This window comes from Ursus arctos, unplaced genomic scaffold (assembly GCF_023065955.2).
Source record: "Ursus arctos isolate Adak ecotype North America unplaced genomic scaffold, UrsArc2.0 scaffold_21, whole genome shotgun sequence".
NCBI classification, from domain to species: Eukaryota; Metazoa; Chordata; class Mammalia; order Carnivora; family Ursidae; genus Ursus; species Ursus arctos.
The window spans coordinates 9732946-9760408 of NW_026622886.1; the positions used below are offsets into that span (position 1 = coordinate 9732946).

At 50.0% G+C, this 27463-nt stretch overlaps 1 protein-coding gene across 1 annotated transcript; it reads left to right on the forward strand.

Annotated features, from left to right (window-relative positions):
* Positions 1-9767: 9767 nt before the first annotated feature.
* On the forward strand, positions 9768-19178 carry CKAP4 (cytoskeleton associated protein 4). Its single transcript, XM_026499755.4, has 2 exons — positions 9768-10431; positions 16663-19178. Exons 1-2 carry the CDS (start codon positions 9979-9981, stop codon positions 17983-17985), a joined length of 1776 nt encoding a protein of 591 aa, XP_026355540.1. The 5' UTR covers positions 9768-9978; the 3' UTR covers positions 17986-19178.
* Positions 19179-27463: the final 8285 nt, after the last annotated feature.

Genomic DNA, 27463 nt, shown 5'->3' on the forward strand with positions numbered 1-27463 from the left:
CTGCCCTGCATACAAGTTGATGCCAAATATTTATTTTTGGGTGCTAATCAGTACTCCTTGGAAGAATGCTAATTAGAATGCTAATCTGTCTTCTTTGGAGGTCACCCAGCCAAAAGATAGTTAGGATGAGTGGAAAGGGAGAGGAGTTTGGAATCAGAAGCACATGTCTCAAACCTGGACTCCTGACTATGTGACTTTAAGCTGCTGGCTAGAACACACTGGGCTCAGGTCTTACTTTTCTCTCAAATGAGAATGTCTTTCTTACTCTGAAGTCAGTGCTCTCTTCCTGGAAGAGCAGACTGGGTCGGTGGAAAGGAGGAACGACCTTATTCCTTTTAGAAGACAGAAACTTGCATGGTATCAGAGAGGAGGGAGAAAGAGGCCAGCCTGCCCACAGGGAGGTTGTGTTTGGGAACGAGAGGTAACACTGGGACAGTGGAGGACGGGCCCTTCTGCATGGTACGCTAGTCACACCCCAAAAGCCCAGGCTTTAAGATGTGGTCTTGGAAGTCTCTGTATGATGGAGGGGCTTGAGCTGTGGTGGGAGACGTGTGCACCAAGAGTCACGTTGCAACTGAATTGAAAGCTTTCTCTGAGTAGAGTGCTTGTCTGCTTTGCCTTCACTTCTGACAAATAGGTCGAAAGAAGGGTGGTATTTCTTTCACTTGAAAAATAACAGGACCCAGGCTTTATCGGAGCAAGAGGGCCTTAAGTCATTAAGGATCTGCCTTTCTAAGAGACTTGAAAATCTCGTGGCTGATAGAGGTGCAGAGAGGAGTTCATTAGTTCCTTACTGACTCAATCTCTTCCACATCCTGGACAGGTCTCCTGAATTCCTGTGATGATCACTGTGTTTGAAGGCTTCCTGATGAACACCTAGTGGCCTCACTCTCATCCACCCCCTTCTAGGTGAAATCTTTTCCAAGGCTCATCTGGGTTGTAAACAGCAGGCCCCTAGTTCTGCCCGCTGGGTCCCAGGTGAGAGCCTAAAACTGATGAACCCTGCACCTGCCCCACCCCAACGGGGTCCCTATAAAGTGAAGGGGCCCAGGACTTAGGAGAGGTCACAGCATCCAAACTGCTGGACTCCCTTCTCTACCTTCTTGAAGGTTGAGGAATTCCACCAAAGCAATAGAATACTGCATTTACCTACAATTCTGGTATCATGTTGACCTAAGGATTTTCAGAGCAAAAGGCCTATGTAAGGAAACAATAAGTCTCCGTGCAGTGAAACTTCAAGGGATCACAGGGTGTTAATGGTTAGGGACCCAGCCTACACAGAATAGTGAGATTCAGTTCACCAGGCAGTTTCTTTTTTTTTTTTTTTTTTTTTTTTGAAATTTTATTTTTTATTTTATTTTTTTTTATTAATAATGATTTTTTATTATATTATGTTAGTCACCATACAGTACATCCCCGGTTTTCGATGTAAGGCTCGATGATTCATTAGTTGTGTATAACACCCAGTGCACCATGCAATATGTGCCCTCCTTACTACCCATCACCGGCCTATCCCATTCCCCCACCCCCCTCCCCTCTGTAGCCCTCAGTTTGTTTCTCATAGTCCATAGTCTCTCATGTTTCATTCCCCCTTCTGATTACCCCCCCTTTCTTTATCCCTTTCTTCCCCTACTGATCATTCTAGTTCTTATATTCCATAGATGAGAGAAATCATATGATAGTTGTCTTTCTCTGCTTGACTTATTTCACTAAGCATTATCTCCTCCAGTGCCGTCCATGTTGTAGCAAATGTTGAGAACTCATTCTTTCTGATTGCTGAGTAATATTCCATTGTCTATATGGACCACAACTTCTTAATCCAGTCATCTGTTGCAGGGCATCTCGGCTCCTTCCACGATTTAGCTATTGTGGACATTGCTGCTATGAACATTGGGGTGCATATGGCCCTTCTCTTCACTACGTCTGTATCTTTGGGGTAAACACCCAGTAGTGCAATGGCTGGATCATAGGGTAGCTCAATTTTTAACTTTTTAAGGGACTTCCACACTGTTTTCCAGAGTGGCTGTACCAACTTGCATTCCCACCAACAATGTAGGAGGGATCCCCTTTCTCCACATCCTCTCCAACAATTGTTGTTTCTTGCCTTGTCTATTTTTGCCATTCTAACTGGCGTAAGGTGGTATCTCAGTGTGGTTTTGATTTGAATTTCCTTGATGGCTAATGATTTTGAACATTTTTTCATGTGTCTGTTAGCCATTTGTATGTCTTCATTGGAAAAGTGTCTGTTCATATCTTCTGCCCATTTTTTGATTTGTTTATTTGTTTCTCGTGTATTGAGTTTGAGAAGTTCTTTGTAGATCTTGGATACCAGTCCTTTATCTGTAGTGTCATTTGCAAATATATTCTCCCATTCCGTGGGCTGCCTCTTAGTTTTTCTGACTGTTTCCTTGGATGTGCAGAAACTTTTAATCTTGATGAAGTCCCATAAATTCATTTTATCTTTTGTTTCTCTTGCCTTTGGGGATGTGTCATGAAAAAGGTTGCTTTGGCCGATGTCGTAGAGGTTGCTGCCTATGTTCTCCTCTAGAATTTTGATGGATTCCTGTCTCACATCGAGGTCTTTCATCCATTTGGAGTTTATTTTTGTGTATGGTGTGAGATAGTGGTCAAGTTTCATTCTTTTGCATGTAGCTGTCCAATTTTCCCAGCACCATTTATTGAAGAGACTGTCTTTTTCCCACCGGATGTTTTTTCCTGCTTTATCAAATATTAGTTGCCCAAAGAGCTGAGGGTCCATTTCTGGGCTCTCTATTCTGTTCCATTGGTCTATGTGTCTGTTTTTGTGTCACCAGGCAGTTTCTGAGCTCTTACTAGGCACCAGATCTGGGGCTGGATACTGGGTGGTGGTGGTGGTGGTAGGAGAGATCCAGAGATAATACTGCTAATGATGATGATGAAAACAGCAGCATGTGCTGAGGGCTGACTGTGTGCCAGGAACTGTGCTCATTTGTTTATTCCCTAAAAAGTAGGGGCTCCATAAATACTTGTTGGTGAACTATTCACTCGCTGCATCTACACTGGCCTCCTCTCTGATCCTCAGATGCACCTCAGGGCCTTTGCACTCACTCTTTTCTCTACCTGGAAGACTCTTCTTCTGGATATTTGCATGGCTGGCTCCCATACCTCCTTGAGGTCTTTACTCCAATGTTACCTTCTCAGTGAGGTCTCCTTGACCACGGAATCTAAAATAGCAATCCCAATCCCATAGCTTTCCTGTTTCCCTTTCTCTGCTTTACTTTTCCCCCTTAGCACTACCTAGCATCCTGTGTTTTACTGATGCGCTATTACCTGGTCTCCCTTGCTGGCATGAAAGCTCCACAAGGAGAGGGATTTTGAGCTGCTTATTCATGGCTGTAGCCCCCTTGCCTAGGTCAGGTGCTCAAATTTGTGCAATTTGTGAATCAAATGAAAATCATACTTTCTGGGTCAGTTACCCATGCAACTATAAGCATTAAGGGTAGTACGGTGAAATGAAGCCGACAAGGTTTTGCCCTCTAGAGATCCATGGCCTGGTGGGGATAGGATAGTACCCTAATTACATAATGATCTCCATTCTGCTGAAACAGAGCATGTTGGGTGCTTTACCGATATTCTTTCACGGGAATCTTACCACAATTCTAGGCCATTGGTGGTACTGTAAGCCACGGTTTACGGATGCTATTTTAGTTTTTTCCAGGGCTGAAAATATCCAGCTAGGCTCTGAATTGTAGAGGGGCTGGCTTTATTTAGTTGGCACATATTAATGATCATGATGTATCTGGAGCTTGCAGTGATCATGGTCTCTTTTGTATTTATCTCCCGTGGATCCTGAAAAATATTCATCTTCCCCTAACCAAGGACCAGAGAAGTTAGGTAACTTTCCAGAACCACACAATTTCGTAAGGCTTCCAGATAGGATCAAACCCAATCCGTATCCTTACCACTCTCCCTCATTCTGAGGGACTGAGGGAGGGGAGGGGACAGGTGGTCAGGGACTAGATTTTCCTGGAAGGAGGCTGCTGGGACTTCCAGATTGGAAAGCTGGGGAGAAGAGCTTGAACAAAGAACAAGGGCTTGCAGGTGCCTGTGGGGCAGGGAGAGTGGAATCCTAGATGGGAGAGGAGGCGTTGTTCTCATGCCCTCATCCCTGCCCCCCCCCCCACCGCCCCACTCCTGGTCATTGTGCTCTGCCTGTGATAAGATGTGGGAGATCTCTTGAGCAAGGTTGGGGCAGCATTTTTATAGACTTCTTTATCTCATTCACTAAGGAATCCATCATAGCCATGCATCTCTTCTATTTGGTTAAATTAGCAACACATTTTTTACAGGCTGTCTGAACCTTTCCTACAACATTGCATTTCCACATATTACCCACTTCTACTAAATTTTCAAAACTTGGAGACTTTCCCAACACCCCACCCCTAGAGAGTGGGTACTCTGACAGTGCGGGGTGCTGAGAATCAGAAGGCAATCGTATGTTATGTACAGTCATATCCATACAATTAGCCATCCGTCATGTTTTGAGTGCCTCCTACAATCTGGGCACTAGGGATAAGCAAAGGAATTCAGTGTCTGCTCCGAAAGCTCTAGTGTGGAGGACAGTACGTAAGCAGGCAATCACAATACATCCTGGTAGGTGCTGTGAGCATCTGGGGGCTGGGGGGGCACCAGGGAGGCACGTCTTATCCAGGTTGGGGTGGGGCGTGACAAGGGTCAAGGAAACTGAGGTCCTTAGAGGTTACTGCAAATTAGGGCAACTGAAGGCAAGCTGAGTCTGGCTGCCCAGAGTAGGAAGGGATTGGAGGGAGAAATGAGGCTAGGGAGAGAAGCAGGAGTCAGACTGTCAAGAGTTTTAAAATACATACTTTTATTTTATTTTTGTATTTTTTCCCTACAGCACACGTATGCGTAAAACATCTCCGCCAGCAGCCTGGTGAGAGGGAGCCGTTGCAGAGGTGAATTACCAGTGTCAGGTTGAGGTACGGCCCTGTCCTCTCCTTCCCAGTTCGAGATTCCTGATGCTCATTAAACGTCTGGATTTTATCAGAAGGCCTTGGATGAATGACTCCATCAGACTAGGTTTGTTTCCTTATCAGTCTCTCCACGCATGGCTAATTGGGAGTGTGCTCTCAGATCAACTGCCTCCATTCTAGCCTTGACTCCTACCATTCTCAAGTTGTGTCCCCTTGTGCAGGTTGTCCCCTGTCGTGGGTAAACTGGATCAGCACTCCTGCAGCGCCTCCATCGAAGGCTCATGGAGGCTGGAAGGAGGTAATGCATGTTAAGCTCCTGGCATAATGCCTGGCACACTGTAAGTGATCAGTAAATGGTAACTTTTGTGGCCCTACAGGTCCCCCGCAGCCTAACCGTGTTAGCGATCACCCTCTTGATCTTCGCCATCCCCATCATCATCACCCATTGTCACCCCTCCCACCATCATTCCCGATGCCATTGTAATGATACTGAGATTCTAGAAGGTCGTTCCTCACTGGGATCCTTCCCTCCATTGTCCCTCCTTGTGGTCTTCTTATGAAAGGGAAGGCCCTACGTAGAGGGATTTGACTCACATGAAATTCACGACATTTATTGAGCTCCTGCTATGTGCCAGACATTGTGTTCTAGGTACTAGGGAGTACAAGAGTGAGCTCAAGAAAGTTTTCAGGCATGGAACTTCACACTCTAATGAGAAGAGACAGACAATAATAATTAAATAAGCAAATAAGCAGTTTGTCAGAGAAAAACAAATACTAGAGAGAAAAATGAAGCCAGGGAAGACGGACAGACAGTAGCTTGGGTTGGGCAGTTGTTATCTTCTGTCTTCCGAGAAAGAATCCCCCTATGCATGGAGCTACAGCATTTGGAGTTAGGGAGCTCCTGGGGGTGGGAAGAGCTGAGGCCGTGTCCTAGCGCTCCAGAGCCAAGTACAAAGGAGGCCCCCACCTCTAACACACACCCTGGTTGCAGGGCATTCAGGCCCATGTCTTGGCCTCTGGAGGTCTTGTCAACCTGGAACCGAGAAGAGGCAATCAACAGTAGGTGATAGGGGCTTTCTGCTGAGGCACTCCAACGGAAATACGGAAAACCAAGAGGGCTGCAGGCCTACAAATCTCTATCTTATAATTTATGTCCATGCAGCCTGAAGGTGTTCAGAAGTGTCTTCGCACAAGCTGGGGGAAAGGAAGAGATGTCTCTAGCTTTTCCTCCTCTTCTCCACCCACATTCCCGACCATCTACTATGCTTTCAGGGGAAAGAAGAGCACCAGGGATAGAGGTAAAAAACTCGGTGGTGGCGGAGAGCAAGGAAACCTACTCCACACGCATGGTGTGCGGTGCAGAGGACGGGCTAGGAGAATGGCCATCTCCCAGCACCGCTGCTGCCTTCCTGCCCTAGGAGATGCACTTCCACGACCAGGCACTCATCTCCTCTGGGTGCAGCCACATACCACGGCAGAACCACGCTTCACGGGCAAACACTGCCTGCTTTCTCAGGTCAAACACATCAGAGCCTGTGGTCTAAAAGCCACATACGGTGCCGGGAGTGCCCAGAAATAACGATGAAAGAGAATGGTTGAAATCTAGACATAGAAGCTCTATGTAGCTCTGCTTTTGCTCAGTGACTCTGCAAGTCGTATTAACTACCCTCTAGTCACTGAGCCCTGCTATGTGCCCCGTATCATATGCTGTCTCGCAGCGACCTGGTGAGGTAGTCCTTATTACCCACCTCTCACGGATGAAGACACAGACGTTCAGAGAGGTCACACTCTCCAGTCAGTCATGGAAGCTGAATTTGAACCCACGTCAGTCTATTTGGGAGCCCGTGTCTTAACCATTATACTTCACTACTTCCCAGAGGAAAGGGTCAAGAGGGAAACACTGAAAATACCAACACTCCCCTCCCCCACCTGCTATGCTTCCGGTGCTCAGCAGAGGCCGAAAATTGAGAAACCTTCCATGCTTTCTGGTCTAAGGTCTGTCTCAACTTCAAAAAATGTAAATATTTAATTATTTCTGATACCAGAGATGACTATTTTTCTCTAGGAAACAGATGAGTAGAATAAGAAAGGTCTTTAGAGATGCAGAAGAGCTGACCTTGAAATCCACAGAGAAGGGTAAGTACACTTCTCAAGGTCACAGAGTTAGGTTGGTGGCAGAACTAAGGTGACTAAGAACCAGAGCCCGGCGGAGCCCAGAGCTGCTGTGCAGGTATCACTGCCCTGACAGAGGACTGCCTGAAGGACCATGACCGTTCTGTTTGCACACTAGGGATTTTAAACACAAGCTGAACTCAGCTGAACAGTTTTTAAACAAGGCTCTTCTAGCACCTTCTGATGAGTTAGTCTCTGCTATCTCCTTTCCCCCCTCCCAGGTCATGTGCTCTTTTCAATTAGGAGATTCCTACCATTTCTCCTTGTATTTAGCTGGAGTGGATGTTCCTCTCTGTCTGGGGCAGATGGTTGTATTTCTGGTTCAGATTCTGCCGTAATTTATTCTGGCCTCCCACACTAATACGGACTCTTCTGCCTGCCTGGCTGCCTTCTACCGACCTCTGCAATCTGGACCCATTCCACCAGCTCATCTTTTCTTCCCTACGTCGTGACACACACTACTTCTTGTCAGATTGGAGTCCTGGGCTCACCCTATTTCTGCCACAGAAATATCCTCCCGGCTCTCCCCCTGTGCAAATCCACTCTTCAAGGCTTTGCTCAGATCTTCCTGCCCCATATTTCCCCACGTACCTACAGCCCTATGATGAGCTCCCTTTACATTTATTTTCTCAAGCACATAATTTGGCCCTCAAATTGTTTCCGCACATTCCTCCAAATGTAATGCAGGCCCCCTGAGGGCAGGCCCACGTGTTCATTGGTTCCCTAGAGATTTTTAAAGCCACCTCATATGGTGAGATACAAAGAGATATATAAGCGCTGGCTGCTTCTTGTCCTGGAGGAGGGGAGACTAGTACTTTGCAGACATCTGTCTGGTGCATACCGGACCCTCCACAAAGGTTTATTATATTGAACTAACACATATGATGCCCCTTATTGCAACTATTTGCTGTCTCTAAGCGCCATGAGAGGTGGTGTTATAGTGAAGGCATCATGAAAGAAGTGGCATTTGACTGGGCCTTAAGGACAAGGAACGGTTGCTTTAAAAACAGAATTGGCAGAAGAAACGGCGTTCCTACAGCTCACTGTCAGGCACGCACATTTCCTGGCACACACAGCGCACCAGGTTCGGGGGGGGGGGGGGGGGAAGCAGTGGAGGTCTGTCCCTGCCCCAGCACCAACTAGTCTCAGTTGAGAGTGGGCAAGTTGCTTAAATTCCCTGCCCCCTCCCCTTTCCTTCCCACTTCAAAGCAGGATGCGCTCTGGAAGAGGTCAAGGTTCAAATCATAGCTGTGTGACCTTCAGCCAATCGGCTGGGGTGGGGGCTCAGTTTCCTTCCAATAAAATGGGCAAAATAATCTTGCCTTGCAAGCTTTTTGTGAGGTTTTAAGAACATATTTAAGTTGCTAAATGCAGAGCTTGGCGTTACTGTATCTCCTTCTACCAGAGTAGGGGTGACAACCCCGATCTACCTCCTTCTCCTTGCGCCGCCCCCGGTTTCCCAGCACACAGCACACAGCACAGAGCCTGTCCGTTGTAGGGGCTTCGGGTAGACTGCAGGACCCCTAAAGAGAAAATGGAGTTGAAAGAGCTTCAGAAAAAAAGTAAACAGCATCGACAGTGGACTGACCAGGGTAAGTGGGATGCTCAATAAATGTGTTTCCTTGAATAGACTTTCTGCAGTCCAAGAATCTTTGCTAACTCTCCCTAAACATGCCTCCGCGGAGCCAACTGGTTTCTCGACAGCTCATTCTGCCTCCGCCTTCAAACCCCACGAAAGAGTCAAGGCCCAATTCGGGTCGGGTTGGGAGGGTGGGATGGGGAGGCGGGATTTCCCCAAGTCCCCGGAGAAAAGATGGGGGGCGTGGTCCGGTTCCCTCCTCCTTACTCCCACTCCCAGGGGCAGGGCTCCTGGGCGCCCCCCTTCAGCTCCTCTCTCAACAGGTCTTAGGGAGGGGACTCGAACTTGGCCCACGGCAAAAGCTCAAGCCCAGCTCTCCTCCCTCCAACCCGCCTGGCCACCCCCACTTCAGCCGCCTATCCCTGGGGCCCTCGTGGCCCTCGTGGCCCCCGCTCAGTCGCCAGTCCCGCCCCCCCATCGACCCAGCCCTGCGCCCCTCCCTTTGGCCACCTCGACTCCCGGCCCCCGCCTCGGTAGAGCCAGGCCAGCTGCCCTCCCTACTTCGGCGCCTCCTGCCCCCTCCCACTCGGCCACTTCAGTCGCCTGCCCGGGCCTCCGTAGACCCTGCTGGGACACCCTGCCCCCCACCCCGCCCGCCACAGACCGCGCTCGGCCACCACCCTCCCCTCGGCTCCCTCCGCTCCCACCCCAGGCCTCGTAGACCCCGCTGGGACTCCCCCCCCCCGCCACCTCGGCACCGTAGACCCCGCTGGGAGCCCCCCCCAGCCCCCGCAGACCGCGCGCGGCCACCACCCTCCCCTCGCCCCCCCGCCCCCCCCCCCCCCCGAGGCCTCGTAGACCCGCCTGGGCCACCCCCACCCCGGCCGCGTGGACCCCGCGGCGCCGGCCCCCGCTCGGCCCCCCTCTTTGGGGTCGTGGCGGCAGGGGGAGGGGCCGCGTCGGCCCCCGCGTGCGTGGCAGGCTCTCCCGGCTCGGCTCTCCCGGCCTCCCTTCCCGGGAGGCGGGGTCGGCGCCGCGGCGGCGGCGGCGGCGGAGGCAGGCCCCCTCCTCCTTCCTCCCTCGTCCGGCCTCCTTCCTCGCGCGCCCGCCGCCCGCTCTCTCTCGGCCGCTCCGACGCCAGCAGCGCCCGCGTGCCGCTCGCCCAGCCCCGGGGGAGCCCGAGGAAGTTTCCCGGGCCGCGTGCCCCGCTCGCTCGCCTCGCAGTCCGCGGCCTCACCCGCCGCTGCGCCCGCCATGCCCTCGGCCAAACAAAGGGGCTCCAAGGGCGGCCACGGCGCCGCGAGCCCCTCGGAGAAGGGCGCCCACCCGTCGGGCGGCGCGGATGACGTGGCGAAGAAGCCGCCGCCCGCGCCGCAGCAGCCGCCGCCGCCCGCGCCGCACCCGCAGCAGCACCCGCCGCAGCATCCGCAGAACCAGGCGCACGGCAAGGGCGGCCACCGCGGCGGCAAGTCCTCCTCCTCCGCCTCCGCCGCCGCAGCCGCCGCCTCGTCCTCGGCGTCCTGCTCGCGCAGGCTCGGCCGGGCGCTCAACTTTCTCTTCTACCTCGCCCTGGTGGCGGCGGCCGCCTTCTCGGGCTGGTGTGTCCACCACGTCCTGGAGGAGGTCCAGCAGGTCCGGCGCGGCCACCAGGACTTCTCCCGGCAGAGGGAGGAGCTGGGCCAGGGCTTGCAGGGCGTCGAGCAGAAGGTGGGTACCCCGGCCCCCCACCCGCAGACCCCGCGCCGCAGCCGGGCCTCTGGCTCTGCCCAGGCCCCGGGGCCGGGACCGGAGCTGGGCCCCCTCCTCGGGCGGCCCGGGCCGGGGATGCCCGGTCCCCGGGTCCCTAGTCCCCGGGCGGTCCCTAGACCCTCTTTGTTAATGGCCGCGGAAGAATCGGCCCCGAGGGATGGGCCGCCGGGAGGATGGTCAGGCCAGCCGGCGAGGGTGGGCCAAGGGCCTGTCACAGGGCATTAGCGGTGACCTGTAAGGAAGCCGCCAGGCTCTGCGGAGCCCATTCTTTTTGGATTAGGAACCGCTGAATGGGCAGAGTTGTCTGAAAAGGAGGTTGGAAGGGACGCCGGCGCATCCCTGGAAGCCTCGGGCAAGGCCGCACCTGGGCTCTCCCTGTGGGAGATATCTAAGCCAGGTATTAATAAATCCTGATCTGGGGAAGGAAAAGCAAGTGATCATACTCATTTGCGAAGTTCAAATGAAATACTCCCTATCTTCAGACCCCTTGGTTTTTAGTGGACCAGTGTCCCCGTGTGAGCCTTTGAAGTAGCATAAACCAGCTTCAGAGGAAAGAAAAGGCCCCAGAATACTAGAGGGTACTGGTGAGTAATACCACAAGACACATTTACATGATGTGAAGAGGGCTTACTCATCTAATCATCTTAGCAACCCTGGTGGGGAGGGAGGAGTAGCAGTGTTGACTCCATTTTCCAGACCAGAAGATTGAGGTTTAGAGAAATCAAGTGAATTGATAAAGAACCCAGCTGGTGGGTGGCAAACTACATGAGTATGTCTAGGCCACTGCCCGATTTGGGGTCCACTGAGGCCTGTCTCAGGTATGGATGGACCCAACTTTCACCACAAAGCCTCTTAGGTTCCACCGTGTCTGTGGTTTTCCACACCAAGTGCATCTCCCTCAGTCTCATCCCTTCTCATCCCTCCTCTGTCCTCCACTAACGTCATTGCTCAATGAAAGTTGGTTGTATGATGGAAACAAAAAATCCCGCCACCGCTTCTGAGCCCGGAACTGCTGCCTCCTTTTCCCAGCATGCTGCCTGCCCTGCCAAGTTTCTATCGACTTTTGTGGAGTATGCAGGACTAGGAATTTCCTCTTAAGACTGGCAGAGCAACTTCAATGAGTCAGCCTGCTCTATGCTGCAGGCCAAGGGAGGTGACTTTTCGAAGGGAATTAAGTAGGCAGTGCTGCTTTGCCTATCCTGAATGTCAAATCATTCTTAAGAAGTAGACCTAGTGCTGGAATATAATCACTAGCCCCTGGTTTCCTCTCTTTCATCCACCCAGTTACCGATCAATCACAATATATTGAAGTTTGATAGTGACAAGTAGGTTTCGGTGGAGGGTTGCTGCTGTGTGAGTTCAGGAGAGAGAGGGTGTGGAGTTTGCCTAGGCCTGTATCCCAGTGGCCAGGGCAGAGCCAGTCTAGACCTTGCTGATGGTGACTGTTGAGAGGAGTGGAGACACACAGGCAGGGGGGCTATCTTGAGTATGTTGGAGGGACAGCCGGTGGCTGTCCGGCCTGTAGCAAAGTAACATGTAGGAAGTAGTGAGATGGGGGGAGGTCTTGAATCTTCGTTGAAGAAATTGGGCTTTATTCTTTCTGCTTCTCCCCTGCCTCTCCCTTATTCCCACCTTCCTGGCTCCTACCTCTTCTCCGTCAAAGCTGTGTGTAGATCTCTTTCCGCTTTGGGGCTGAGTCTTCCCATCTACAGAGCGAGGGGAGGGCTCTGTCCAGATTTTTAAGCATCCACCCGGCTGTACACTGTTGAAACCATGACTTTTCTTTTTAATTTAGCGGTGTCATCAAGCTGTATGTAATACCTCGTATTTATTGTGCTCTCATCTCTTTTGACTCTCACAGCAGCCCGAGAGGTAAGCACCAGTAGACCCCCCTTCCGCAGATGAGGAGAGTGCGAAGCAAGAAGGCAGAGTGACTGCGAGGTTACGCAGCTAGTAAGGGGCGGGGCCAGGGTGTCTACTGCAGTTAGCACCTAGGACACTCTTCCCCATTGGTCTGTTCATTTCGTTATCTTGCCCATGCCTCGCTAGGTGCGTAGTAGGTGCTCAGTTAATACTTAGTCCAGTGATGTGGCGCTCAGAACGTGCCCAGAGCAGTACTGAGATTTGTCACTGTGTGTGGCCACTTCCGTGTGTACCTCTGAGGTGGCCAGTGAATATGTGATTTTGCTTTGAAGAGTGAGTAGTTGTGGCTCCTCTGACAGCCGACGTTTGAGCCCCTTTTTAACTCTGTGATGCTTGGTGCAGGGTGGGGTTTGGTTCTTAGCAGGAACGTATACTTATAATATTATTATTCATAATTAGTATTCATTATGGGCTGGGCGTCCTATTAAGTGCTTCCCAGCCACCCTCCGAGGCAGGACCCGTTCATTAGCACTGTTTCACAGGTGGGCCAGCTGGGCCTGGAGCGGTCGTGTTCCTCCTTCAGGGTCACACACACACCCTAAGTGGGGAAACTGGGATCCGAGTCAAAGCAGCGTGACTTGAAGCACTCTACTCCACGGGGCGCTCACCTGGTCTCGTTCTGTGTTTGCTCTCGGTGTTGGGAAATGGCCCAGGTCTGCTGAATGACCGCAGCCTGGACAGAGAAGCTGGCCTGTCCTTGCAAGGAAGGTTCAGCGGGCACAGCAGGTGCGGGCTTCCGAAAACGTTGGCAGTTCAGTTGGAGGCCGGGAAGGGCCCGTGTTGCCCTGGCAGTTGCAGGCTGGCATGGAGTGATGGCAGGAGTAGGCTTAGGCCCAGGAGGGACAGTTGAATGAGATGAGCAGCTATTTGTGGAAGAGTGAGTTCTCTGGTTGTTATTTCTTTGTTTTCTTCTCTTGACTCCGGGAGAGCCAGGGCTTCTGAGGTAGGCAGCATCTCCTCCAGGCACTCGGTGCACTTTGAACAGGCTTCTGCTGAGCTTATCACGAGAGGTTGAGAGCTCAGGTTGTGACGTCACCGGTCCTGGGATGTTGGTGCTCAGCATGACCACTTCCCAGTCTCCTGATTTGTAAACTGGAGATCAGTGGGAGCCACCAACTCATGAGATTATTACAGAGTACTTTGCATATTTTTTGGTATACAGGAAGTGCCCTGTTCCACGGGGACCACCACTGTCTCCCCTCGTGCTGTGAGCTCCTCGAGTGCAGGGATCCTGTTCTAGCCATTACTTTTCTCTGGGGGCACCCCACATATGTTGGGGGAACAGGTGTGTCCGTTGCATATTGATTATAATGAGGTCCTTGCATGTAAAGATGAACAGCTCACAGCACCCTCAGTAGGGGGGCAATTTCTTTATTCTTTTCATAGTGTTGGGGATTGGTGTGTTTGGTTGCATCCATAATTTCTGATCTAGTCCCCTTCCTAGCCATTTGCCAAGAGCCAGCCCAAGTTAGGGGTGACAGGGATCAGAGGGGAAATGGACCAACTCACTCTTCACCAGGCTTTGCGCTATTCATTAATTAATTCCTGCTTCATTCAGAAAACACTGAACATCGCAGGTACTGTGCTCACCCATTCGTTCTGAGTGCCGTGCAGAACAGGTGGGTGCTGTGATTGAATAACTTAAAAGTTTTGGAGGTGAGTTCTCCATGGTACCTTCTCAAAGTACCCTTTATGACTCAGGTGATATTGAATTGAACAGGGAAATTGTCTAGTATTCTGGAGTCCCTGAAGACCTAATTCTAATCTGTCTTAAAATCATAGACTGTTGGAAACCAAAAGGAGCTTTAGAAACTATTTGTTAATAGACGAGGAGTTGGGGCCTGGAAAGTGAGTGACTTATTTGTGCTCATGGAGCTGGTTTTAGGTGGGGCTGGAACCAGAGCCCAGGCATCCTGTCCTCGTTTCTGCAGCTTTTCCCTTTGGCATAGGGCTAAGGATGGTCTCAGAATCTCCTGACTTCTGAGCTACTCCCAGAAGAAAGAGTAAACAGGGAAGACCATAGCTGTCGCTTTTTTTTTTTTTTAAAGATTTTATTTATTTATTTGACACAGAGAGAGACAGCCAGTGAGAGAGGGAACACAAGCAGGGGGAGTGGGAGAGGAAGAAGCAGGCTGCCAGCGGAGGAGCCTGATGTGGGGCTCGATCCCAGGACTCCGGGATCATGCCCTGAGCTGAAGGCAGACGCTTAACAACTGAACCACCCAGGCGCCCCAGTGGCTGTCGCTTCTTGATCATTCACTATGTGTCAGGCACGATCGAAGCTTTAGATATATTCACTCGCTTAATCCTCGCAAGATGAGCCTACGAGTCAAGTACTATTTTGTTCCCATCCTGCAGCTGAGACAACCAGAGCACAGACATGCTGAGTAACTTGCCCAAGATCACACAGCTAGGAAGTGTCCCAAGCCAAGATTTGAACATAGGCGGTCTGGTTCCAGAGCCCATGCTATTTTATTTTTTACCTTGTTGCCATGGAAGTATTCAGGCGTAAACAGAAGAGATCAATATAACAAACCCTGGTTTCAATAATGCGCTCGCTCTCCCTTTTTTTTTTGCTATTCTTGTTTCTTTCCATCACCACCTCTTCCCTCCCATTTTGTTTTACTCAGAGCAGAGTCTCAAGCCTTCCATTCCCCCCTTGTCAGGTGCCCACCTGTCTCTCTTGTTCTCAGATGCTCTGGGTGTGGGGAAGTAGCCCAGGTCTGGGGAATGGCTGCAGCCTGGGTGGAGAGGATGGCCTGTCTTGAGTCGAGAGATTCAGCGGGCTCAGGTGGGGGCAGGCCCTCCGGAGGGCCCTCGAGGCTCTGGCGGACCCAGTGGATATTGAGCCAGGATCTAATTTTGACCAATAATCGTTCACCCCATGTATTTCAAGATTTATTTCTTACAAATAGGAGCTCCTTCTCTTCCCTTTTCTTTTGGCAAAACACAGTATATTACACCTAACAAAGTTAACGGTAATGCTTGCTTCTCATCTGATACCTAGTTCAGTATCAGATTTCCCTGACCCCTTAAAAAATATCTCTTTTATAGCTGCTTTGCTTGAATCAGGATCCATACAAGTCTGCACATTACGTTTGGTTGATGAATCTCTTAAATTTCTTTTAATGTGTAATATTTTCCTGACTTTCCCCTTAAAAATGCCATTTAATTATTAAAGATCCTGGTTCTTTGTCGTGTAGAATTTTCCACATTGTGGGTTTGGCTGATTGGCCCTCGTAGCATGTTTTTCTCTTGCATGTTCCTGTGACTTGGTGGTTAGAGCTGGAGACTTGAGAGATTCAAATTCTTTTTTTTTCTTTTTTTGCAAGCAAGCATCTTGGGTGGCTCTGTGTGCCAGCAGTCACTGGCCTGTCAGGCTCGGCACATCAAACCAGCTCCCTGGAGAGGTTCCCACATCAGACCTTGGTTAGGGGAGAATGTATTTAGAATGAGTGTGTCATGGCAAACAGGAAAATGATGTGCTCACAGAGCCAGAGAATGCTAAGGGGACATCCGGCCCAAGTCATATTTTTGGGTGAGGACAGTGATTTGGTCAGGGCCACCCAATTAGAAGTGGCAAAAGCTAGGCACCTGACCTTTGTCTCTTGCCTCCCAGCCCAGTGTCTCCCAAGTGCCTCAGCTTTTTTCCTGTGAAAAGTTGTACGACTTTTCAGTTGCAAGAGCTAGAAACTCAGCCTAACTGACTTAAAGAGGGAGAGACAGAGAGCGAGCGAGAGTGTGAGAGAGAGAGAACTTACTGGCTTGAACTAAAAAGTTCAGGAGCAGAGTCCTTCAGCTATAGCTGTATCCAGGGATGCAGAGTGTGTCTTCAGAACTCGATCTCGCCGTCTCTCAGTTCTGCTTCCCACTGTGCTGGTTTGATTCGTAGGCTGGCGTTCTTCGTGGGCCAGTCTGAGCCTCTCCAGGCTTCCCTCATCCTATAGCCAGCAATCCCAGTAGAAAAAGGTTTTCTTTACCGGTAGTTTTAACAGAAGTCTTAGAATTGACTGGCTGGCCTTAGGCCCATTCCTGGACTAGTCACTGTGGCTTCAAGAGGGAGGACCCCTGGAGCACTTGGAAAGGGTCTTTAGGTTGGTCCCCCAAACCATATGGACTGTGTGTGGAGGGAAGGTTCTCCAAGAACAATTATTTTTCTGTTCTAGAAGAGGGACCTGGAAGCTGGGCAGACGAAAAGAAATATAGCAGTATTGAATAAGATTCATCAGCTCTTCTCAGCAGTTAACATGTGGATTTTGGTTACAGGTGCAGTCTCTTCAAGCCACATTTGGGACTTTTGAGTCCATCTTGAGAAGCTCCCAGCATAAACAAGACCTCACGGAGAAAGCTGTGAAGCAAGGGGAGAGTGAGATCAGCCGGATCAGTGAGGTTCTGCAGAAGCTCCAGAACGAGATCCTTAAGGACCTCTCCGACGGCATCCACGTGGTGAAGGATGCCCGGGAGCGGGACTTCACGTCTCTTGAGAACACGGTGGAGGAAAGGCTGACAGAACTCACCAAGTCCATCAACGACAACATTGCCATCTTCACCGAGGTCCAGAAGAGGAGCCAGAAGGAAATCAACGATGTGAAGGCGAAGGTTGCGTCTCTGGAAGACTCCGAGGTGTACAAGCAGGATTTAAAAGCCTTGAAGGAAGCTGTGAAGGAAACACAGTTCTCTGTGAAGTCCAGAGAAAAGGACATCGAGGCCCTGAGAAGCACCCTGCAGACCTTGGAGTCTGACGTCTACACCGAGGTCAAGGAGCTGGTGAGCCTCAAGCAGGAGCAGCAGAAGTTCAAGGAGGCGGCCAATTCGGAGCACCTCACCTTGCAGGCCCTCACAGAGAAGCTGCTCCAGTCCGAGGAGGTCACCTCCCGCCTTCCTGAGGAGATCAGGAAACTCAAGGAGGAGCTGCACCACCTGGAAACCGAGGCCCTGAGGCCGGAAGAAGATGGGGTTTACAAACACTCTGCCTCCTTAGCCGCGCTCCAGGAGAAGAGTCAGGGATTGGACTCCAGGCTCCAAAGTGTGGAAGACGGCGTGGACGCCGTGCAGACGGCCTCTGCGCGGCACAGCGAGAACCTGGAGGCCCTGCTGGCCAGGAGCGTGGAGCAGGAGCGGCGCCTGGCCGCCCTGCAGGAGCGCGTGGCGGGCCTGGGCCCTTCGGAGGCCGACGCGGGCGGCCTGGCCAGCACGGTGAGGAGCCTGGGGGAGGCCCAGCTCTCTCTCTACAGCGACGTGGAGGAGCTGAAGAGAAGCATGGGCGAGCTCCCCAGCACCGTGGAGGCTCTCCAGAAGGTGCAGGAGCAAGTGCACACGCTGCTGGGCCAGGACCCGGCCCGGACGGGCCCCTTGCCTCAGGACTTCCTGGACAGACTGTCTTCTCTAGACAACCTCAGAGCCTCCGTCAGCCAAGTGGAGTCGGACTTGAGGATGCTCAGGACTGCCGTGGACAGCTTGGTCGCCTACTCGGTGAAAATAGAAACCAACGAGAACAACTTGGAATCAGCTAAGGGCTTGTTAGATGACCTGAGGAATGACCTGGACAGGTTGTTTTTGAAAGTGGAGAAGATTCACGAAAAAGTCTGAATGACTTGCGTGTGCAGGGTGCGGAGTTCAGTCCAGCTTCTCATGACCAAAAAATGTGTTGTTCTCTCCCATGCGCCCTACCGCCCCCCATGTTCTTGTCCCCTCTTAAAAAGCAGGGGACACCCCCCCCCAACACCAAGGCATTTTATGTTTTTGTGCCCAGTTAATTTATTTACGACAATTACCACACACCATTGGTTTCTCAAGTTTTCTGCTTCTGCTTTTGGTTGGTTTCCTCAAGGCCTGGCCCCTGCAAATCAGAGGTGCCTTTTAGAAGGGATGTCTCTAGTGTCAGAGAAGAATGGCTTCCACTGAGGATTAACAGAAGCAGATTAAGTGTAACCTCAGAAAACCTTGCCTGACTGGCAGATTTCGAGTAAAAAAAAAAAAGAAGTTGGGGGGGAGGAGGCACTTTTCTTTCTAATTCTCTTTAAGGAAAATTAATTTCTTTTCTTTCTTTTTTTTTTTTTTTAATACTTCTGGCCGAGGTTTTCATGAGCTGCTGCTCACTTCTTGTCTTCCACTTGAAACTGGTTAAAACTCACAAGTGTCAGCTCTGATTTGGGAGGGGGACAAGCCCCTCGGTTTTTAGTTGATACGAACCAGCTGCTTGACTTGATGGTCACCTCCCGTGAGGTGTGGGGTGTCTTTTCCATTCCTGAATCATCTCGTGATCTCAAAGGTAACTATGCAAAGAATCCAGATGGTTCTGAATGGGAAGGCACAACACCTCACAGTCCCCCTGTGGCCGACCCGCATCACCTCTTGTTAGGGTCCCCAAATAATACATAGGTTTAGAATCCTGGAAAGGGGACTCCTTGGATTCTTTCAGGAAATGTGTGAGGAGAGCGGTCCACAAAGGCATGGACTGTCTCTCCCCGGAGAATGGAGGCCACGTGTTTTTATTTTCCTACGATGTCCATGAAGAGGTTTGCTGTCAGAGCAGACCCCCATCTGTCAGTGAGGAGGAATGTGTGCATTTTCTGTAGTTTTTTGCTGTTTCCCTTTGAACTGTACTGTTCTTTAATGGCTGTCTTGCCCTTCAAAAAAGAAGAAAAAAAAGAAAAAAAAAAAGAAAATTAAGAGAAAAAAAGGTTTGTTTAGTTTACTGTGAAATGAACTGTATGGCTTATTTACAGTATTTTTAATTCTTAATAAACACTTGAGCTTTGTTATGACTTTTCTAGAGTGGTGGCTTTCTGAGAATTTAGCAATTGCAATATATTTTGTTAATTAGGTTAGAAAGATCGGGAAGTTTTCAATTGTAAGACTTCGTTTCAATTCTAAAAGAAGATGGCTTCACTCTTAGGTCTGGGGACTGTTAGCAGGTTTGGTGGTAGATTTTCACCTGACTCCCAACTCCCAGCTACAGCAGAATCTTCTGGGAACTTTAAACAATCCCTGGGCCTGCCCCCAGGGATTCTGATTTGGCGGTTGTAAAGAGGGCTTGCATTAGCATTTCGAAGGCTCCCTGCTGATCGTTAAGTGCAGCCGGGTTTGGGAACTGTGGTCTTACACCATCTTAGTGACCGGCAGCCTCCAGTTTCCTTGGGGAAACTGATAACCGATGCTGTTTATTGAGGCCCTGTGTGCCCTGCCTCTGGCTAAGCATTTAATAGGCCCCTGTATCTTCCTCCTAATATTCCCCAGAGCTAGGCAGCATCGGTCCCCATTTTAGAGAGGGGCAGCAGGCTGGTAAGCGTCATGTAAGAAAGATCATTATTAGCTAGGAAGTGGCAGGGCTGAGATTTGAACCCAGTCCTGCTCCTAACTGTGACAGCAAACTCCACCAGCACGAGGGCTGGGCCCCCGGTGCCCCGTTCCGAAGGAACTCTTCTCTCCCACCCAGGCTGTAGAGGGAGGGGAGGGCGTGAGTGCGAATGTGATCTCCTGCCCTCCTTTCTAGCGGGAGGGCCCCTCATCCCCGAACTCTTGGTCAGTCATTCTGGGTCCCTGAGGCAGCATCCCTGCTAAGGCGTCACAATTCCTGGCTGATGTTTTTTCCAAAGCAGTTTGCAATTCAGGGTGGGCCCTTTATTGGTGTTAGAAATAATATGTAATTTTATTTTAAAGTGGATGAGTTGATAGATAAAACTAATTGAGTAAACCAGTTGCCCTCCTTTGTGGAGGGTGCGGGGCAGCATAAATTTCCATGCTTGGGAAAATGAAATTTTGGTTTCTTTTCAGGTGGGTTGGTTGTATCAGGCATTTTCTTGATCTTCCTCTTGACACCATTTCTGCAGTCCTTAATCTCAGACTATGGAGTGATTTAATAGATTGTTATTTATTTTTTAAAAAGTATTTATTTGAAAGTGTGCTGGGGGGTGTTGGGGGGGGGAGCAGAGGGCTGTATCCCATGACCCTGAAATCTTGATCTGAGCCAAAAATCAAGAGTCCTACGCTCAACTGCTGAGCCACCCAGGTGCCCCTAATAGATTGTCATTTAATGTTATAGTAGAAAACCTCTAAGGGTCAGAGAAATCACCAAATTTAAATTCAGATGGTGAAAATGAAAAGAATGCATTATGAACTCACATATTCCCGATGGTAGGGCAGTTAGACGTAGATCTCACCCCAGATAACAATCACAGTTAAGTCTTGTTCCTGTGTCTGCTCATTCCTTACTTCAAGGAACATTCCTGAGCCTACAGCCAGCCATTTTGCTAAGTGAATTCGGGGTGCACGTGACCGGATCCTTGTCCTCAGGGGGCCTATAGGGCAGTGGGGGGCGATGGTCATGTAAACTGGTAGATGTGGAAGGAGTTACAGGTGCTATCATCAGGTATAATGGGGCACAGAGCGGGGATTGGTCAGTTCTGCCTCGGTTCAGCTGGGCTGGTTCCAACAGGCTTGCAGAGGCTCGTGGGAAGACTCCCGGAATGCCTCCAAGCGTGATGGGAACCTTCAGGAAACCGGGCGCCCTGCCCCTTGTACAGGGAATAGACACAAGTTACTGGCGATACCGATTAGACTGCAGACGATCCGCACCAGGATAAGAGACTGCAGTGAAATTCCCCAGGTAAGGCTGTCAGCACACGGATCACCGACACTGGTGATGATGCTGGCGACCACGGTGATGATACCTCACGGGGTGTTTGTGGGGGTGGAATGAAGGCACGGGAGGGAGGAGAGGGTAGGGCTTAGCACAGCATCTGGTACCTAGAGCTCCAGGGCTGTCCTACCAGACTTAAAAGATGGAAGTATTTCTTTTTTTTTTTTTTTTTTTTTAAATGATTTTTTATTATATTATGTTAGTCACCATACAGTACATCCCCGGTTTCCGATGTAAGGCTTGATGATTCATTAGTTGTGTATAACACCCAGTGCACCATGCAATACGTGCCCTCCTTACTACCCATCACCGGTCTATCCCATTCCCCCACCCCCCTCCCCTCTGAAGTCCTCAGTTTGTTTCTCATAGTCCATAGTCTCTCATGTTTCATTCCCCCTTCTGATTACCCCCCCCTTTCTTTATCCCTTTCTTCCCCTACTGATCATCCTAGTTCTTATGTTCCATAGATGAGAGAAATCATATGATAGTTGTCTTTCTCTGCTTGACTTATTTCACTTAGCATTATCTCCTCCAGTGCTGTCCATGTTGTAGCAAATGTTGAGAACTCATTCTTTCTGATAGCTGAGTAATATTCCATTGTATATATGGACCACAACTTCTTAATCCAGTCATCTGTTGAAGGGCATCTCGGCTCCTTCCACGATTTAGCTATTGTGGACATTGCTGCTATGAACATTGGGGTGCATATGGCCCTTCTCTTCACTACGTCTGTATCTTTGGGGTAAATACCCGGTAGTGCAATGGCTGGATCATAGGGTAGCTCAATTTTTAACTTTTTAAGGGACCTCCACACTGTTTTCCAGAGTGGCTGTACCAACTTGCATTCCCACCAACAATGTAGGAGGGATCCCCTTTCTCCACATCCTCTCCAACAATTGTTGTTTCTTGCCTTGTCAATTTTTGCCATTCTAACTGGCGTAAGGTGGTATCTCAGTGTGGTTTTGATTTGAATTTCCTTGATGGCTAATGATTTTGAACATTTTTTCATGTGTCTGTTAGCCATTTGTATGTCTTCATTGGAAAAGTGTCTGTTCATATCTTCTGCCCATTTTTTGATTTGTTTATTTGTTTCTCGTGTATTGAGTTTGAGAAGTTCTTTGTAGATCTTGGATACCAGTCCTTTATCTGTAGTGTCATTTGCAAATATATTCTCCCATTCCGTGGGCTGCCTCTTAGTTTTTCTGACTGTTTCCTTGGCTGTGCAGAAACTTTTAATCTTGATGAAGTCCCATAAATTCATTTTATCTTTTGTTTCTCTTGCCTTTGGGGATGTGTCATGAAAAAGGTTGCTTTGGCCGATGTCGTAGAGGTTGTTGCCTATGTTCTCCTCTAGAATTTTGATAGATTCCTGTCTCACATTGAGGTCTTTCATCCATTTGGAGTTTATTTTTGTGTATGGTGTGAGATAGTGGTCAAGTTTCATTCTTTTGCATGTAGCTGTCCAATTTTCCCAGCACCATTTATTGAAGAGACTGTCTTTTTCCCACCGGATGTTTTTTCCTGCTTTATCAAATACTAGTTGCCCAAAGAGCCGAGGGTCCATTTCTGGGCTCTCTATTCTGTTCCATTGGTCTATGTGTCTGTTTTTGTGCCAGTACCATGCTGTCTTTGTGATCACAGCTTTGTAGTACAGCTCGAAATCCGGCATTGTGATGCCCCCAGCTTTGTTTTTCCTTTTCAACAGTTCCTTGGAGATTCGGGGCCTTTTCTGTTTCCATATAAATTTAAGGACTGTTTGTTCCAGTTCTTTGAAAAATGTCCTTGGTATTTTGATCGGGATAGCATTGAAAGTGTAGATTGCTCTGGGTAGCATGGACATTTTAACTATGTTAATTCTTCCGATCCATGAGCATGGAATATCTTTCCAAAAAGATGGAAGTATTTCTGTGCTGCTTGGTAAAGAGCTGCAGCCCTGAGCCCCTCCCTTCCCTCCCCAGGGACCACTAGACTTCCGGTCCCGCAATGAATAGGATAACACCTCCAGGACCCTGCTCCAGCCCCATGGCCGGAGTTCCTTCTGATGAGTGTGCACCCGTGCTCTACCAGGGCTCAAAGAGTTTGAAATCACTCTATGTCCTCCTCAAAGTATGCCTCTGAGCTTCTGATCTGTTTTTCCAGGAACATTTGGGTACACCCTACCAGACATCTCAGGTTCCACGCTGAAGTCCTCATTTCCCCCAGGGGTAAGTGGGGCCACTGCTCCCTCCGTCGCTTGAGCCAGAAGCTCAGGGGGAGCCCTGTGTCCCTGCCTCTCAACATCCACTCCTGTTGAAGCCCTAACGCCGCCCCCTAACCTTCACCTTCCCTCCATCACTGGCGGGTCTGAAATCCAGCAGGAGCCCCTCACTGCACCCCTGGGTGGCTCATCAGGGAGTCTGCTTGTCCCTCTCCCTCCCCTTGCCTGTGCTCTCTCTCTCAAATAAATAGTCTAAAAAAAAAAACTTTTTAAAAGGGGGAAGAAACAGGGAAAAACCCACATTTTAAAAAAAGTTTTATGTGTTTTAGAGCAAGATAGCGAACACGCGCACAAGTAGGGGGAGGGGCAGAAGGAAAAGGAGAAAATAAGTGGGGGAGGGGCAGAAGGAAAAGGAGAAAATAAGTGGGGGAGGCGCAGAGGGAAAAGGAGAAAATAAGTGGGGGGAGGGGCAGAGGGAAAAGGAGAAAATCTCAAGCAGACTCTTTGAGGGGTGCCTGGGTGGCTGAGTCGCTAAGCGTCTACCTTCGGCTCAGGGCGTGATCCTGGAGTCCTAGGATTGAGCCCTGCATCAGGCTCCCTGGTCCACTGGGAGCCTGCTTCTTCCTCTCCCACTCCCCCTGCTTGTGTTCCCTCTCTCACTGCCTGTCTCTCTAAAAAAAAAAAAAAAAAAAAAAGCAGACTGAGCTGAGTGCACAGTCCAACATGGGGCTCAGTCAATCCCATGACCCTGAGACCATGACCTCAGCTGAAATTAACAGTTGGAAGCCTCACCGAATGAACCACCCAGGCGCCCCCCCAAAACTGACATTTTTATTGTTTAAAATAGCATAGGGGTGCCTGGGTGGCTCTGATGCTTGGGCGTCTGCCTTCGGCTCAGGTCATAATCCCAGGGTCCTGGGATGGAGCCCCATGGGCGGCCTGCTCCCAGTTCAGCGGGGAGCCTGCTTCTCCCTCTCCCTCTGCTGCTCCCCCTGCTTGTGCTCTCTCTGTCTCTCTCAAATGAATAAATAAAATCTTGAATAAAAATTTAAAAAAACAGCATAGATCAGAACACAGACGATGACCTCCAGGTACTTCGTGCAGAGCTTTATTTCAGCAGGATTAATCCCTTTCCGTAGCAGGGATGGCTAAATGGCGGGTCTTAGAGACCTAAGCCTGGAGAGTGGCTCCAATCTAACCCTTATTTTACAAATGGGGAGACTGAGACTCAGAGAGAGGACATCGCTCCCCTCCCCAGCTCACGAAGTAACTGTGAAGGAGACAGGGCTTACTTCCTTCTCTTTCCCCCACTGTGTGTAGACTCCACCCCAGGCCAAAGCACATTTCTGAAATGCCCTGAGCAAGCAAAGGGTCAGGACCCCTGAGCTCCCTTAGGCAGTGAGCTGCATTCTGAGTAGAAGGTGAGTGGCACCTCGGCCGTGCTGAGCTGTGGGTCACGAGCACCCAGGGGCAACACCCGTTGGGCAATGTGCTGTGGGGCAACCGCGGCCTCTCTGTGTTTAAATACCTGGTCATGTTCTGTTGAAATGCCTGTTAGCAATCGGGGGCACCCGCCCCGTGTTCCGAGGCTGACTGTCCCACCAAGTCCCTCCTAGAATCGCAGGAACATAGGTCTTTCTTGCTCATTTGCCGGCAGGGTCCTGGTTTACTCTTGTTGGGGGGAGTCCCCAGCTGTTGCAAGACAGCATGCAGGGTAGAAACGTGCCTGGACTCCAGAAGCTGGTCCTAGTTCTGGTCTGTTTGCTGGGTTGCCTTCTCTCTCCGGGCCTCTGTCTGTCCGCTCATCTGCAAAGGGAGAGACGGGTGTGATTAAATGATCTCCAAGTTCTCTTCCAGCAGCAACTGTCCTTGACTTTATCATCGAATGTGATTCTTAGGAATCCTTCTGTGGGCAGGAGCTTTCTCTGAGAGAAGAAGGATGGGGGGAGGGGGGAGAAGGGGGACAGATCCCTTGGGGGGCAGGGACGATTTCTGTCTTAACCAAGGCTGTGTTCCTACCTCCCATCAGTGTCTAGTGCTCGCAGGGTGCTCAAACCGTTTCTTTGTCATTGGGGCCGGGCAAGTGATGTGTTAATTTGTTACTGGGGAGAGATGCCAGGCTGGGCGGATATCTCGTATAACCTCATACGAAAGTTTGTTTACTCTTGGAAGATGCCTGGATGCACCAGCAAGGAATCGGAGGTGGTTCTTAAACTCTTGAACTTTCGGGGCCGGGGGTAGCCCCAAGTCAGTTTTAGCGGCTGTGAGAACCAGAGATGCCATTTGAAGCGAGAATGTAGCGCCATCTGCTGTCTGAATTGGGAATCACAGGACCTCTTTCTTTTTCTTTTTCTTTCTCTTTCTCTTTCTCTTTCTCTTTTTCTCTCTCTCTTTCTTTCTTTCGCTATTGTGTTTCAGAAAGGAGGGCTAAATCCAGTTCACCTTTGAAATATACCAAGAAAATCCACTATTTTTTAAAAGTAGGCTCCATGCCCCATGTGGGGCTTGAACTCATGACCCTGAGGTCAAGAGTTCACTGACTGAGCTAGCCAGGTGCCATGAAAATCCACTATTTAAAAGACCAATGGGTGTATTATTATGTGACATAAATACCTTTGTAATATGAATACTCTCCCTCTAGCTCCCTCTGAAAACTTAGACAATGATAAAGGGTTTTGTTAATTGGAATCTTTTGTTAGTAGAAACTCAGAGAGTCCTAAGGCCCTTTATCCTTCCCATGTCCAGCTGGTTCAGAAAGGCAGGCACGGACCCTGAGAGCCCAGTCCAGTGTGGCATGCTCGGTCACTACCATCAGCAGTCACCACCCATAACTGTGTATCTGTGTTTTATATCATGAGTCAGTTGAATACATATTATCTCACTTAACCCTGGCGATTATTTTAGGGAGTAAGAATGGCCATCTCTGATTTGCCGGTCAGTCCCTGTAGCTAGGAAAGCTTCATTAACTTGCCCTGGGGTCACATAGCCAGTAGGACCAGGATTCAGACTCACATTTGTTTATCTCTAACGACTAGCGTTTTTAGCGTCCACTAAAAGTCACATTCCTGTTCCTATAGAGATAAAATCGGCACCCCATAACGTCCAAGGAGACAACTCCGTATACTTCTATTGTGTATATAATACTGGAGGTTAAGAAATTGGGTTCTGGGGACACCCAGGTGGCTCAGTCGGTTAAGTGTCTGCCTTCGGCTCGGGTCATGATCCCAGGGTTCTTGGGATCGAGTCCAGCATGGGGCTCCCTGCTCAGCGGGGAGTCCGCTTCTCCCTCTGCCTGCTGCTCCCCCTGCTTGTGCTCTGTCTCTCTCTTCATCTCTCTGACAAATAAATAAATAAAATCTTTAAAAAAATTGGGTTCTGGAGCCAGACCGAGTCCAAATCCCAGCCATCCCACATTCGATCTGACATAGGGAAAGTTACTGAAGTGCCCGTGCCTCAGTTTCCCTTTATAAATGGGGATGATGCTAATGATAATACCTACCCCTTAGAGCTGGCAGAGACTCAGCTAGTTACTACATCCAAGGTGCTTAGAACAGTGCCCGCCACATAAGAAGGTGCTCAGTAAACATGACTTAAACACGGACAGTAAGGCAGGCAGAACAAAGGAGGCTTGTGAAGTGAGCCTGCCTATAGTTGGCCCATGAAATGCACGTTTCGAATTTGAGTCTGAGCACCCTTGGGCGGACCTCTGTCCTCTAGATTCTCACAGTTCCCGCCATGCACGCACGCTGCTTCTGCCTCTGTTCAGGAAGCTGTCAGGCTCTCAAGGAGCCGGAGCTTTGGAGTTTTGACCCTGGCAGTGAATGAGATGAAATTGATAAGAATTGTGACCCCGAGAAATGGACATGGTGGGCACTTTGTGAGTCTCTTTTAAGGCCTGCAACTTCGCTGTTTTCTATCAGAGGAGATCTTTGGGTTCTGTCATGGTGCAGTCTGGTTTCTCCCGCCAGGAGTAGGGGCTCTTCCAGCCAAGAACCAATGCCCAGGGCAGCCCCTCTCCTCAGCCTGGTTCCAGCTTCATGATGGAGCTTCGTGATGCTTCCTTACCTCCCTGCACGGATGTCTACCTTCCTCCCATCCTACCCTGGGAAGAACACGGCTCCCTGAGGTAAGGAGGGGTGCCAGACAGAGTGAGCGAGATTTGCAAAGAGAGGCACAGCCTAGAGCCTCAAGCCCCGGAGTCACTCTGCAGAGAAAGTCGGCCTGAGGAG